General features: G+C 45.8%; 1 protein-coding gene across 1 annotated transcript in view; it reads left to right on the top strand.

Moving 5' to 3' along the window:
- GRK3 (G protein-coupled receptor kinase 3) overlaps window positions 1-15,321 on the top strand; it is a 119,954-nt gene that overhangs the window by 83,107 nt on the left and 21,526 nt on the right. The window contains exons 10-13 of the mRNA XM_044921304.1: window positions 5,170-5,248; window positions 6,905-7,035; window positions 9,199-9,293; window positions 13,228-13,335. Of these exons, the coding sequence (XP_044777239.1) occupies window positions 5,170-5,248; window positions 6,905-7,035; window positions 9,199-9,293; window positions 13,228-13,335 (413 nt within the window). The remainder of the gene's footprint in view (window positions 1-5,169; window positions 5,249-6,904; window positions 7,036-9,198; window positions 9,294-13,227; window positions 13,336-15,321) is intronic.

The following is a 15,321-nucleotide window of genomic DNA, read 5'->3' as shown; positions in this document are numbered from 1 at the left end:
GAGTCAGAGAGCATGTAATTCTTGATCTCATGTTATAAGTTCGAGCCCCACACTGGTGTAGAGCTTACTTAAAAAAAATAATACATAATTTAACCAAAAGAGTTGTAATAAAGCTGTTTGGAATTTCATTTTCTTTCTTTCTTTCTTTCTTTTTCTGTCTTTTGCTAATCAAAGGCCACTTTTTATGGTTTTTTAATGATCTTTCTTGGCATCACTAGGTTAAACTTCAGATTAACCTGTATAGTGTGGTTTCCCAGGGTGTTGGCATGAAACTGAACTGAAGTCACTCGTTATAGTTTTCTTTTTACTGGAAGTTTTTTCTTTTTCCTTCCAGTCTCAGATTGAGTGTTCCTTCCCCCGACCTTTTAAAGAGGCAGTAGGAAGTACTGTTCCTGGTTGGATTCTGTAATTCTAGAATAGTAAAAAGGGAAATCAAGTTTCAGAACCAGGATAAGCATGGCCGTAGCTGGGAAAGAGCAATTAGCACCCTCATGAAACAGTCCCGTCATGTCCTTGAAGTCTCACTCATTCATTCCTGAACTATATTGGAGTGCCTAGATCGTGCCAGGCATTCTGCTGCAGGTGGGGGTCCCAAAACGTGACTCTGGGCCTTGCTCTTTTAGAGCTGCACAGAATGAGAGAAGGTGATATTTGTTCACCCGATCTTGAAATGCATAGATAATTAGGACGTGTGGCAAGAGCTGTGAGACAGGTACCCAGTGCCCAGGAAGCAGTTACCGGGGGGGGTGAGGGGGGTGACAATGGATACTCCTCGGAAGTCACCGGAGGTGCCAGCACGTATCTGGGTCCTGAGCACTTCAGGAGGGTTTGAGGACTTCAGGGAAGGTCAGCAGAGCCGGGGTCTGAAGTGATGCGTGAGTCGCACAAGATGAAGCTGGAGAGGGGAGAGAGACTGACAGAGACCAGACCAGACCGTCAAGAGCTTTCCAGGCCAGTTCTGAGGATTTAAAAAAAAAAAAATCTTAACAGCAGTTGGAGACAAAGTGTTCGAAGCGGGAAGATCTCATAAGCCTTCCTCTGACTGCAGGGTGGAGAATTCTTAAGTACTTCATGGTGTATTTTATTAGAGTTTCACAGAGTCCCTACAGAATACAGGCTACTTTGCCCAGTACCTGTAGGAAGTCCTCACTGAGGGTCTGCCTCCAATAGATCCACTAGTTCTTACTGCCTTTAATTGGTAATCAAGGCAAAACATCTTAACCGTGATTATGTTGGGAACTCTACCTGCACCGTCATTAAATTGCTGCCTGTTTTGTCGTATTGGTCTGTATTTGGTTCTTTGTGTCTCGAGCTTCGCACGAGACCCGGTGTGGTTTCTGCCCAGCACCTGAGAGAGGTGAGGGACTGCGGTCAGTGTGGAGACAACTGAATCATACCCCTTTAACTGAGCTTTCCTTTTACATTGCTACAGAAACCCTGCCTTTGTAAGCAGCATACCATAGAACCCTGGACAAGGTCAGGAGACTTGGGGGTGAGATCTTGGCTGGCTACCACATTTCTTTATGACCTCAGGCAAGTCATTTCCCCTTTTTAGGGCCTTAGTTTCCTTGTCTTAAAAATAAACAAGTTGGACCAGGTGATCTTTTTTTTTTAAAGGCCCTTCCTACTCAGCCTGTGATTCTAAATCGGCAGTTCGTGTTCCATCTTAATAACATAAGATCTAAGTGAACCTTTTGCCCCTTTTGCTACTTTCTCAGGGCTACCATTAGAAGGATCCTATCCCATCGTGTTCAGAAATACCCCTTGGCAGGGTCCACTTGTCTCCTTGGTGGAGCGAGTGCAGTTGCTGTCTCTATCTGGGAAAGACACTAAGTTCTGGGTCCACCAGCCTCTCTGTGTGACATCTGAATTGCTCTTCAGATCAGGAACCAGAGTGTGTGGGGAACCCCACTAAGGAAGGAGCAGCATGAGCCATCTTCAGCAGGCTATTAGAAAGGTGGTTCCCTATGTAGTTCCAGGAGGGCCCCAGGAAGGCCACATGGCTTTTTTTTTTTTTTTTTTTGCAACATGGCTTTTAACAGAAAAAGGAAAGCAGTTTTATTTTGCCTATTTAAAGCAAAATTGGGCTTGAAGTCAGTAGTCACTAATACCACCTCAACAGCGTTTTAAGGCAAAAACTAGGTGATCACAAAATGAAATTTGTAATTCATTCTGGAGTTATTTCCTCTGGAAGATATATGGAAATTGAATTCAAGTTCTTGATTCTTTGGTATAGAAAGGTATTAACTCAGATTTATTGGTCTGCCCTGAAAACAGAGGTTTGGACAATGCAAATTCAGTGTATGGATTATTCTGTTGAAACTTGAATATTTTCTGTGGAATTTAATAATTTTTTTTTTTAAAGATTTTATTTATTTATTTGAGACAGAGAGAATGAGAGAGACAGAGAGCACATGAGAGGGGGAGGGTCAGAGGGAGAAGCAGGCTCCCTGCCGAGCAGGGAGCCCGATGCGGGACTCGATCCCGGGACTCCAGGATCATGACCTGAGCCGAAGGCAGTCGCTTAACCAACTGAGCCACCCAGGCGCCCCAAATAATTTTTTGTTTCTGTTAAAAAAGTGGATATAGTTGTTTTGTTTTGTTTTGTTTTTTTGCCAGTTTTTATTTGAATCAGGTGAGTGGCTAGTATACACTGTATGTAAAGACCTAGTCATAAATTTGGCTTAGCACCGATGAAGTTTCCCAAGGGAACACACGCGCGCGTCCGGCACTCAGGTCAAGGGACAGAAAGTGACCTGTATTCCAGAAGTCTTGTGCCCCTTCCGGTCACCCACCCCTCACCCAGGCTAACCGCTGCCCAGATTTCCAACACCGGAATTTAGCTTTGCCCGTGTCTGGGCTTTGTCTGAATGTACTCTTCTGCGTCTGGGCCTCTGTCGCTCAGTGTTGTGTGCGAGATCCATCTGAGTCATTGCCCAGAGCAGTAGGGCGTCCTGCAGCTAACCAGTGGAGGCCTGCAAGCTGTGCGAGGCCCGTGAACCAGATCTGCCTTGTAGCCTGTTTCTGTACCGCCCGTGAATCAGGGATGGTTTTTACATTCTTAAGGGATCGTATAGAAAATAAACAAAGAATATGGAGCAAAGACCGCATGGAGCCTGTAAAAGTGAGAACAGTTACTGTCTAGCCCCTTGCAAAAAAGCTTGCTGACCGTGGCTGTCTAGTATTCTGCTGCACAAATATCCCACAGTTCGTGCATCCATTCTTTTTTTTTTTTTTTAAAGATTTTATTTATTTGATAGAGAGAGACACAGCGAGAGAGGGAACACAAGCAGGGGGAGTGGGAGAGGGAGAAGCAGGCTTCCTGCCGAGCAGGGGCCTGATGTGGGGCTCGATCCCAGGACTCTGGGATCATGACCCGAGCCGAAGGCAGACGCTTAATGACTGAGCCACCCAGGTGCCCCCATGCATCCATTCTAACACTGACGGATCACTTCCCAGTTCGGGCTGTTGTGAATAGTGCTGCGAGGAAGAGTCTCACGCCGTTCTCTTTGGTGCACAGAAGTCCAGGTTGCTGTGAGGTGTATACCCGGGAGTGGAAATGCTGGGTCATAGGGTTTGCAGACGGTGCTCAGATTTGGCAGATAGCACCAGTTTTCGAGAGCACTTGTACCATTGTGAGCTCCCAGAAGCCATATATGGGAGATCCATTTCCACCCTATCTTTCCAACCACTTGGTATTGTCAGTCTCTTTAATTTTAGCCATTCTCGTGGGTTTTAGCGATAACACATTGCAATAATACATTTCCTTGGGGACCACTGTGGTCCAGCATCTGTTCAGAGGCTCGTGAGCTATTCGATACTCTCTTATGGGAAGTGCCCATTGTTAAAATTAATTAATTACTTTTTTTTTTACTTCTGCTGCCTTTTTTTTTTTTTTGCCATTATTCTGTTGGTTGTTTGCCTTCTTCTTTATCGATTTACCAGAGTTCTTTGTATATTCTAAATGTGAGTCCTTTATGTGTGTATGAATTGCAGGTATCTTCTCCTTTTCTGTGACTTGCCTTTTTGCTCTCTTAATAGTATCTTCTGAAGAACAGAAGTTCTTAATTTTATTGTAGTCCAGTTTAGCAATACTTTTACTGCTAGTGCTTTTTCGTGGCCTAAGAAATCTTTAATTACCCTAAGGTCATGAAGATATTCTCCTTTGTTTTCCTCTAGAAGCTTCATTGTTTTCCGTTTAAATCTTTGTCTGCCTGGAGTTGACTTTAGTGTGTGGTGTGAGGTAGGGGTAGATGTTCACTTCCTTTGTGCAGATACCCAGTTGCTCCAGTGCCGGTGATTGGGAAGGCCATCCTTTCTTCCCACCCTGTTTTGTCAGTCTGTCACAAATCAATTGACTGTTAATGCTTGAGTCTATTTCAGGATTCTCTCTTTTGTTCTGTTGGTCAGTTTGTCTGTCTTTGGGCTACTACCACACTGTCTGATTCACTGTTGCTTTATAGTAAGTCTTGATATCTGGTGATGTAACTTTTCCAGGTTTGTTTTTCTTCTAGAATGTCTCTACTTTTCCTAGCTGTGTACATTTTCATATACATTTTGGAATCAGCTTGTTGATTTTCATTTTAATTAAAATTGCATGGAATCTCTAGATTACTTTGGGGAAAACTGACATCTTTATAGTTGAGTTATTCAGGCCCTGACCTTGGTATATTTTTCCACTTTGAAAAGCTAGTTGAATTCCCTTCTATGCTCGCCCAGTGTTTCAAGACAATAACATAGGTATTTCCTCCCTATATTGTGATATATGTGATATGGTTATTCCAACATCAGAATCTGAGATTGAAATGGATATTTGACTAGCCAGCACAAAAATGTTGACCAACAAAAAGACTAGCAAGGCAGCAATATTTTTCTGTAGAATCTGGGTCCTTTGAAGAAGATGCAGATAAAAGGGTCATGAATAATCTGAGAGAGATGAGACCTTTGAATTCATCTGTTCCACTTAGTAATGCTCTGTCTCTATGCATTTTGTCATGTTATCAGATCTGTTTTGCTGGGGCCACTAAGGCTACCACGGAGGGGTCTGTGCTCAACGCACAGGGCAGCCATGTGGATGAGAAAAGCTGTGGATATTGTTTGGTAGCAGGTAACACGTGCTTCCCGGGACAGCTTTTGTTTTTCTTACAAACTCTTGCTTTTTCTCTCTAGGACTGTCCTTTCATTGTCTGTATGACCTATGCCTTCCATACTCCAGATAAACTCTGCTTCATCTTGGATCTGATGAACGGTGAGCGACACGCAGGAAGTCTGAACGCAGGGAAAGACTTCGCCGGGACATGACACTGATCTAGGCACCCTGGCGGTTGGGTCTTTTGGATAATTGGGTTCCCACTGAAGTTTAAGGAAACCTTACTCTTCAAGTTTCCCTTAGAATTCATTTTAAAATGTTGACCACCATTCCCCTCTGGCCCTCCTAGACTCTCACCAGGAAATTGCATTTTCTGGAAAAGATTTTCATAAAATACGCAGAGTGAAACTGCATTTTCTGGAATGCAGCTGGCCTACATCTTTAATTAGCTTGTTTCCTGACCCTCAACTTTTAGGAATGAAATCCCCCATAAGAACGTAGGCCAAAGATAGAAGTGTATTCGGAAAACAACTTTGAAGGACTGGCTGTGGGCCAGCATGGCTTCGGGCCGAATCTTCTGTACCCTCAGCCCAGACCAGCCAGCCATTGATCTTTTAAGCTATGAATGATGACGCTGCAAATGCCGAGAAAGTTCTAGCTGGAAAAATAGTTTTCTAATACTAGAGCGTGACACGGTATATATTCCAAGTTAAGAGCTTGAAATGAAATGCATACAGTATAGCAAATGAATTACCTTTTTTTTGGAAGTTCATTTGAGGTTCTATTATGTTTTGAGGGTTTGACTTAAAACCAGATCCGTTCAACAACATGGAGGAATTTTCCAGACATAATAATGGGCAAAGAAGCCAGACACCATAGCATGTCTCCTGTGTGATTCCATGTACGTGACTCTCAGAACAGGCAAAACTAAGGGATGGTGAGAGGTCAGAATGGAGTTCCCTTGGCCTAACCAGGGGCGGGCGCTGAGGCACTGACAGGGAAGGGCACGGGGCAGCCTCTGGGATGCCGGAAATCTTTTACATCTTGATCCGCCAGTGGTTATACAGGAACACGTGTGCGTGAAAGGGGAGATACGTAAGCAAAATCAGGGGCCATAAAGCTGGCCACACATTAACTTCTCCAGATCAGTAGAGGCTATTCCTTTACAGTTTATAAGAACATTCCCTTACCCTGTTGGTGACATTCTCTGTCTCTGTAACTTGAGCTCATATGATGATTGCCTTTTTCCAACATTTTATTATGAAAAAGTTGCAAACATGGGGCAAAGATGGAAAGAATTTTCCTGGGAACACCCAAATACCCACCTCCCTGGATTTCACCAGTTAAATTTTTACTGTATATCTGCTTTCCCAAATATCTATCAATATGATTGTTTTGTTTCTCTGTGTGCTTCTTTCTTTATTGTCCACGGAGCCAGTTGCTAAGCCATCTGCTGGATCATTACATGGTTGGTCCAGTTATAGGATGTAAGGATGTAAATACTCAAAGCAGATAACCTAGCTGCCCCATACCCCCACCCTGTGAAGGTGCATCTGGGAGCTGGACTCCCAGTCTGAGAGTGATGACTGTGTTGTGTATTGTCCCAGCCATCCTGGCATGAAAGTCTTCTAATGTTTGAGATTCCTCTATACTTCTGAAAGTGTTTTGGCAAACTACAGAAGTCAAAGACAGATACATAGACAAAGCAGAAGCAAAGTTTGCCTCTTTTCAACTGTGCCCTATTTAGGATGGCAGCGATTTTTGTTTCCTGTGAACTGACACACTTTGTATTAACCTCTGCGTCTCTGGTTCCAGGGGGCGATTTGCACTATCACCTTTCACAACACGGGGTGTTTTCTGAGAAGGAAATGCGGTTTTACGCCACTGAAATCATCCTGGGGCTGGAACACATGCACAATCGGTTTGTGGTTTACAGAGATCTGAAGGTAAGGCACTCTGTTCCCGGGAGCTGTGCAGTAGGTATTGTGGTCCTGGGTCTCCAGACGGTCCCTTGTCTTTCACAGGACATGCCATTTCCCTCCCCTCAGCCCCAGTGAGGTCACATCTGTGTGATGTCTCTCTGTCCAGATTCTAAACTCTGTGCCAGGCACTCCTTTCCTTCCTAGTTGTCACTGCCCGCTCAATGTGTGTTCCCCTGCCTGGCGCAGCACACACACCAACTCAAAAATTGCAATGAATTAATGAAAAGCAAGGTGTAGGAGTTTCTTGGCATTGCTGATGTGACAGTTAATTGTAATGCACTTAATGTTCACTAAGCAACTGGTTTGGCCATGGCTCTGTGTTAGAACTGGTGATGTACAAAGATGAAAAGCAGAGAATGTGTGTCTTCCGGGATTTATACACAGGTGAACCAAGACGCAGAACGGCTGAGTCCTAGCTCGTCGGAGGCAGGGCCGATCAACCTGTAGAACTTCCCCTAAAGGCCACTCGGAGAGTTTCACATTGTTTTAGGACTGTCTTCAAAATCACTAACAGATTTCTAGGTCCCTGAACTGCAGAGCCCCAGACGGCTGTGTCTGGGCTTCTTCATTCTTATTCTCTCTGGATTTGGAAAAAAATGCAGTGAGTCTATTCCAAGTTTCCCCCTTCCAGGCCATGGTGCTCGGTCCTGGGTTCTGCATTCATAAGGGAGCTAGGAGTTTGCTCGGGACCTCCGTGGTGACACTCATCTCGAGAAGACAGGGATAGAGATAAAAGGGACCTTGACAAATTGTAGAAATGATCATGCAAATACAGTAACGTGCACATAATAACGAGGAGAAAAATGATAGGAGAGACAGTTTCCCAACAGGGTAAATACATTCCGGGGGGAGGTGTTTGCCTTCTCTTTCAGATTCTTTCTCAAATGAATCCAGTGTAACCGACTGAAATGTGCAGATTACGCTCCTTTCTCTCAGGAGCTGCTGTGTTTTGATTAGCTGTCTTCGCTTTTTAAGGTTGCCTTCCAAGAATCTAAAATATTATATTTTATTTTTGAGCTTCTTACTTTGTCACAAAACACTTTGTAAAATTTAAAGCTTTCTGCAAGGTTACGAAATTATCTCCTTAGTTTTCATCTGAGCATGAAGAAGAAAAAAATGTATTTTCATTGAATTAGAAATAATTAGACACTGGTTGGCGCATGACATTTCGTTTCCTTCGTGTGAGTTTTGCAGAAGAATAAACTACATGCTGAAAGCCCATGAAGCACTATTGTAATACATTTTAATTTAGATCTGTAATCGGTCTTTAATCATGTTTATGCTGTATTTTTTTTGTTTTGTTTTCTAAGCTATTCAGTAGGCAGTGGTATTTTTTAATTTCTATTCAAACTGAATTCTAGTCACTCATGATTATTCATGCTTCAGTTTTATAATAGCATGCCATTTATTTTTATTTCAAGCAAAACAATAGTTGATACCCAGCAGGAAAATATTAAGATGACTGTAATTCAATGTATATTAGGGAGAGGAGCTTTGTTTTCCATGATTATGCTGGCTAAATCTAATCTCAGTAGATACATTTCATCAGAGTTGTGGTCACAGTCATCCTGGGTCATTCGGTGAGGTCCTGGGTTCTGATTCTGTCCTCAGAAGCAGAAATGCCGTTCATCGGGATTGGTGCGGCACTGTGGAATGTGTTGATTTCTTAGGTCCATGGTGGTACATTCTCGTGAGATTCCTTTCTGTCCTGTGCCTCGTGGGCTCATCCCCTGAGGCCTTTGTGGTTCGCAGAAGCTGAGAAGCTGGTGGACGCGCTCCCTTTGTGGAGAGGTGCGCGGCTCTGGCTGGGCCGCTGTTCGCTATTTGGGGGGTGGGGAGCGGGAAGTACTTTTTAACTCTGATGAACCGTGGTCATCAGCCCTGCAAGCTCCGTGCCTTGTGTCTCGTTATCTCATGAGTAGACTCCTTTGTGTCTGTCATTGCCACTTTCCTGCAGGATTTAAACATGAAAAGTGTGACTTTTAGCATCATACCCAACTTGGATGTGATAGTGTGGAATTCGTGTTCAGATAAAATGATAGGGTATCACGTTCCTGTGGTTGTAGAGATTCTCAAAGCTTATGACAATTTGGGAACTCCTGAAGATCATCTTGTCTTTCTCTTCAGCCCGCAAATATCCTCCTGGATGAGCACGGACACGTCAGGATATCCGATCTCGGTCTCGCCTGTGACTTTTCCAAAAAGAAGCCCCACGCAAGCGTGTGAGTAGTGCCGTCAGCTTTGTTCACCGTTCACTGTTGTTCCTCTCCAGCGACGCGTAGATTGGCTCAGAGCCCAGTCTGCTCGCTTGCTCCCCCAGCTTTTTCTTGCCAGAGGGGATTGTCCATATGTGATAACGCTGGGTCGGGGGCAGGCCCCATAGCCCTGGTTATGGGAGCGGAGCTAAGCTGGGTGTGCCTCCTCTGTCTTTGGGGAGCATAGGTGGGCCCGCAGTGTGACCGCCGGGGCCCGGGTGTCTGGGGGAGAGAGGGGCCTCCGCAGCAGACCTGAGCCATGCCGGCTGTGCGACCCTTGTCAGTCTGTTCACCTGCTTGCCCCTCCGTCTTCTCGTCTACAGAGTAGGCAGGACTAAATCCCTGCACTTGTCCCAAGGAGAAAGGGAAGCCCGTGTGCCCGGCAAGGTGCAGGGGCATCTGCGTACAGCTCTCCAAGGGAGGCCCAGAGCTCAAGCGTCTGTCTCCATCTACTTTCTCCTTCGTTTTCAAAATGGCTTTTTATTTCCCTGGAGCGAAATTAGGAATCTTTTTTTTATTTTAATTAAAAACACGAATCATCCGCTAGCAGGCCATGTTAGACTTGAGCATTAACTACATCAGTCCTCCAACAGACCATGTGGAGGGAACCCCCTGCCCCACAGCCCTCAGCCAGCACCTGACCCCTCTGCTCACCCCTGTCCAGGGACGGACAGGTCCCGGGCCTCTGCAGAAGCAGAAGGGAACACACACTGCTTTTCATTTCTGATCCTTTGGCATCAGTTTATCCAGGTGGAGGGCATGGACATGGGTGCATTTTGTGGTAGAACAGACGAGTGTTGCTTTATTCTTTTTTTTTTTTTTTTTTTTTGGTAAATATATCACTCTCAGCACTGAAATCCTTTAAAGTTACATTTTATTGTCCCTCTTGAGTTAACATTCATCTCCCAGGGGTCTCACCTCACACATCCATGCAGAAAATCAACCCCAGACCCTTCTTTCTGTGGGTGTAGAGGTCAAGTGGTTCTGCATTGCTGCAATACCTGATGAGGGGCTACGTTAAGTCAGAGTCACCTTTTAAAGCCCGGAGCAAATGTGTGTGGTGGAGAGCACCGATTCTGTAAACAGATTTCTCCCTTCCTGCAGAATCTGGGGTCCAGAGATAATGGCATTAGCATTTTGCCAGCACTTTACAGTTATTAGGCCAGAACCTGTGGTTGCATAAGCTTCTCTCAGCAAGTTCATCAGGCATTTTTAAGAGGGCTGTTTGAATTTTTAATGCAGTAGCTATTTGGTATGCTAATTTCATCAATTTAGTGTAGCCACCTTGGAAGGCGAATCCAAGAGCTCAGAAGAGTTAATCTTGCAAAGGAATTAATTCCAGTGATGGGGTTATTGATTTCCTTACAGAGCTGCACCCACTTCTTACTGTAATTCACCTGTCAGCTCTGAGCGGTGAGCTGTTCTCGGATTCCAACAGCAGCTGTAGAAGGGGGTAGGATCGGGAAGGTTGGTTTCCATGCTTGCATGATGATAGTGAGGACACTATTTTAAAAGTACATCATCTCCTGGCCACGAACAAAGGCTTTCGAGGCAGCAGATCTGGATTTGAATCCGCTTCCAAGTTGTGCCTCCTTTTTTCCTCTCTCTAAAGAGATGCCAGTGGTATTTATTTCATCTGAGTGTTGTGAGGGTCAAGTCCACTGATGAATGCAGCAAGCTTTTAGGTACCATTGGCTGGCGGGGGCAGTGCCGCAGGGACCCCCCGGAACTGGCCGTGTAGGGAGGGGCTGGTGTGTGGGTCGCGGTGGTGCCAGCAGCCGCAGTGCTCACTGCGTCACCGGCTGGACATCCACTGTCCTGGCATGTGGGGCCGGCTGCTTTGAATAAGCTCTTATCTTCACAGAAGCGCTGGAGGTTACCTGTGGAATAATCTACATTCTGGTGTGGACACTGAAGTCCGGAGACATCGCGTAACTTGAATAGGGTCACAGACTTGGCACATGGTGGGGCTAGAATTAAAGTCCAGTTCTGTCTGAGTCCAGAGCTTGGACTCCTTACCCTACACGGGTGAACTCCCCGAGGCTAGGAAATGGTCCACTTTGGACTCGATGAGGGCTTTTGGCCAGAATTTCGCCCTGGACGTGGTTTCCCAAGTCTTTTCAAAGCTGTAGGTGTGATCCTTGGACTTCACCTAGCTGGTCCGTCTACAGGAAGTGTTGTGGTTGAGGTTCCCAATTTGGGCTTAAACTGAGTGCGTCCATTTAATGACTCGCAAATTACTGTAAACTGAAAGTTAACTATGCGGTAGTCCTGAGAAAGCAGAGAAAGGCTTTCGGGATTGAATAGATTACCAGTGCCGGATTGGAGTTCCAGCTTATTTTCTCTAAGACAGCAAGGCTGTGTCTCATGCCACAGTGTCTCAGAACCTCCAGGTGTTCTTTCAGGGTTCAGAGTAGTTCGGCTCTTCAGTGGGAAATGTGGGGAAGCAGCAGTTGCTGCCAAACAGGCAGAATCAGAAAGCCACGTGGCAGGGGGTCTGGGATCCATCTCTGATTGTGTCCGGTGTCAGCTTAGCCCCCTGTGTTTATCCTTGTATTATTTTCCCATCCCAGAAGTGGGTTTTGATCCTGGGAATCATAGGCTTGCAGGTCACCACCAAGGTCTTTCTGGGCAGTGCTGAAATGAACCCTTCCCCGAGACTGGTTCGGATGCCCCTCCTAGAACCCTCCCGTGCCCTCACAGCTGGCCTGACACGGTCAGACTTCAGATTCCGGACAGTGTAGCTCATCCAAGTGCTGGGCCTGCCATGATGGACCAGCGCCCATTTTCACTGCTTGAGAGCCATCTTCCAAAGTGAGAACGCTTTAGAGCCCAGTCCTGATCCTGGATCGGGAATGATTATGAGTGAGCATAACTTAAACGTGACTCTAATAAAGTAAGACTAGAGATGAACACCCCTGACGTGGATCAAGTTGTTCTTCTGTGCCATCACCCTTCTAAACCCCTTACGTACGTGGAATCTGCGTGGAAACCCCGTGCGATAGAGGTGTTGTCTTAGCACCCACCTTGTCAAGGAAGATCAGCCAGGGTGGACAGGTTGGAGGGCATAGCTTTTGCAGGAACCCTTTCGGGCTGCGTCTTTGAAAGCCCCCCACGAGCCTCCTCTCGCTCTTCTAGAAGGAACAGTGCGCGCTCAAATCCTGAAGGAGGGGTGGGGAATGGTACAACAGGAGGGGATTCAGAGTTGCAGAATAGTGCAATTCAAGATAAAATGGTCGTCCTCCCAAATCTTTTTCTCAACTTCCTGAAAACCATCCTCACATTTGCTTAGCGGGGTCCTTTGGTCTGTCGGCAGCCCTCAAAACTGGACATGGGATCTCTCCATCTTTTGTACCTGTCGGCTTGGGCCCCCTCTTCTTCCCCACCCCCTTGGGGTCTGTCGCTGACTATGTTAGTAAGTAGCCCCCACCCTTAGCATGTGCTAAGGACTTAGCACAGAGGTGGCGCCACACAGGAGGGATGTCCCCATCCCTTGAGGGTCCGTGGCACCACCTGTAGGTGCCTGCTTATCTTTCCCTCCCCCAGCCTCACGCCCACCCTTTGTACGTCCTCACAAGAGCTCTGGAATAGGCAGGAGACCTCTTCATAGCTGTAGTGCAGAAAGACTGACGTGGTTCAGATTTCCCCTCCGAGACTGGAGCTTGCATGTTTTCATATTTATCTCCTACTGTAATTTATTTATATTCATTCTTATACTAATTCAGACAGGAAAGGTTGTTTTGTTCCATGCATCATGTTGTGTGGAGCCCCCATTGTCCCCTCCCCCATGTTTATAGTTGCTGCCGTTCCACAAAGGACATCTGACCCTCTTGGCTGAGCTGTTACCATTTTGTAAGGTGGGCGTGTTCTGATAACTGTGTGTGCACTTTCTTCTCCCTAGTGGCACCCATGGGTACATGGCCCCCGAGGTGCTGCAAAAGGGGACAGCGTATGACAGCAGTGCCGACTGGTTCTCCCTGGGTTGCATGCTTTTCAAGCTTCTGCGAGGGTGAGTGAAATGCATCCTTCTGTTACTGTCGCCGTGGTATGTCCTCGGATCAGAACCCAGAGCAGTTAGACATTGTTAGGCTCTGACACCATTTTAGATCTCACAGTGCTAACCTAGATGATGACCAGGGCTCGTTCCGCCTTATAAAGCGAGAGCTTTGCTCCCATAAACTTTTAGGCAAAAGCTTACAGTTTCGTATTTTTGTTCCGTACCTTGTAGGAATGTCAACACATTTAAGCCTAAAAGAAGACTGCTTTGAAGTGGTCCCAGGGATAAGCCTTATTTGGGGCCTGAGAGTTATTTTAAAATGTGGATAATTGAAGAAGGTAGGATAATCTTTTTCGTTAGGAATCAGTTACTCATGATTGTCTTGCCAACGTTAAGCATTTTGAGGGTTACAAGAAAGGACCAAGACCCAAAGTGAACCGATTTTAAAAGCGTGCATGTATTCAGAAGCGTGCTGAAGTTAATTTGCTTTTCATAAAACACAAAAATGAAACTGCATAATTTTGTGTTTTTAATTAATTGGTGTTAGTTCTCAACCACCAAAGATGGTGAAATAGAGCGGAAGGAGTAGGGAATGAAAGCACTGTCAAATATATGTCCCCGTATCGAGCACAATGATCATGTTAACATTTTTCCATTAATTTTTAAGAATTTTCAGCCAACCGGAATGGAAATCTTACGTTTTGAAAATATGTTTTTGGTCATCCTCATCCACAAGGACACAAAAAGCACTTTATGTTAACATGTCCTGATCAAGACCCTCCTCCTCCTATTTCTGCTGTGAACACGACAGGTCTGGTCATTTGCTGAGCTTTTCACATTCCCACTGGGAAGCCTCGTTGAGCACCGCCACATCCTCTTACCGTAATTAGCATGCTCGACAAAGGGGCTGGACTCCATGTTTCCCCCAGATTAGGGTCCTAGCACTCTTGCTGCTTCCCCAGGGCTCTGGTAATCTAGTTCTCTGCTCACCATTTTCACTGGGGAGCCAAAATTGTATTACTGCCCAGAGAGCCAGGTCCTGTTGGTCCTTAATTGAATTACTGTATGTGTGGAGCCTGGATGGCCCTAATTCACATCATCAGACTCGCTGACCTAATTAGAGAGTTTCTGCAAGACAGGCCAGAGAAAACCACTTCCCACACAGACCACCCGGTGGAGTCTCTCTATGTGAGGTGAGCACGCGAAGACACGCATTGGGTCTTTGTCTGGGCCCCCACCGGAGATGGGGTGGGAGGTACAGAATCCACACCCCCGGAATTTTGAGACAGTAAAATTCCATGCAACAGTGAAACCGTTGACTACATCAAGTCAAGATTGAAAAATCAGTAGTAAAATGTCACAGGGAAACCTGCCAAGCCGTGTATTTAGGGCTTGGTTCATGTCTTTGTTTCGTTTGATACTAGTCTCTTTATAATAATGTCCACGCATATAGATTGGGGATGATCTGGCATGACACTGTTTTTGAAAGATCTGAAAATGTAATTATTAACGATATGCCAGCAGTGTGATTTTTTTGTGGTTAATAAAGTGAATCCAGCCATATCTGGCCACAGGTCAGGTTCAGAGTACTGAATTGGGAGGGATTCATTCCTCATAGGTCCTCGAGTGGGCTCGGGGGAAACGCTGTGTTCACTGCGGCTCCCATCAAGAGGAGTCTTGGCCAACAGGAAGACATCCAGAGGGTGTTCCTGAGGATGGGATGAATGGGACAAGAGGAAAATGGGGAAAGATCTAGAAACCATGGCTCTTATGGAAAGGTTGGAAGAGCTGGGTACAAGGCTTAGGGGAACGCTAATGATTGGCTCCCTGCTGGCCAAGGATCCGTCTTCTCGAAAGGGTTATATTCATGCTGCACTGCTCCCAAGAGCAGGCATTTTAAGGAGGGGAAAGATGTCAGCTCGACACAACAATGCCCACTTAAGCATTTGAAGGAGTGTTGTGCATCACAGGTAGCAAGGTCCCCGTCACTGTCTAGGG

The sequence above is a fragment of the Neomonachus schauinslandi genome, chromosome 14 (genome assembly GCF_002201575.2).
Source record: "Neomonachus schauinslandi chromosome 14, ASM220157v2, whole genome shotgun sequence".
Taxonomy (NCBI): Eukaryota; Metazoa; Chordata; class Mammalia; order Carnivora; family Phocidae; genus Neomonachus; species Neomonachus schauinslandi.
Note: the sequence above shows the minus strand (reverse complement) of the source record. Positions and strands in the feature narration are given on the sequence as shown.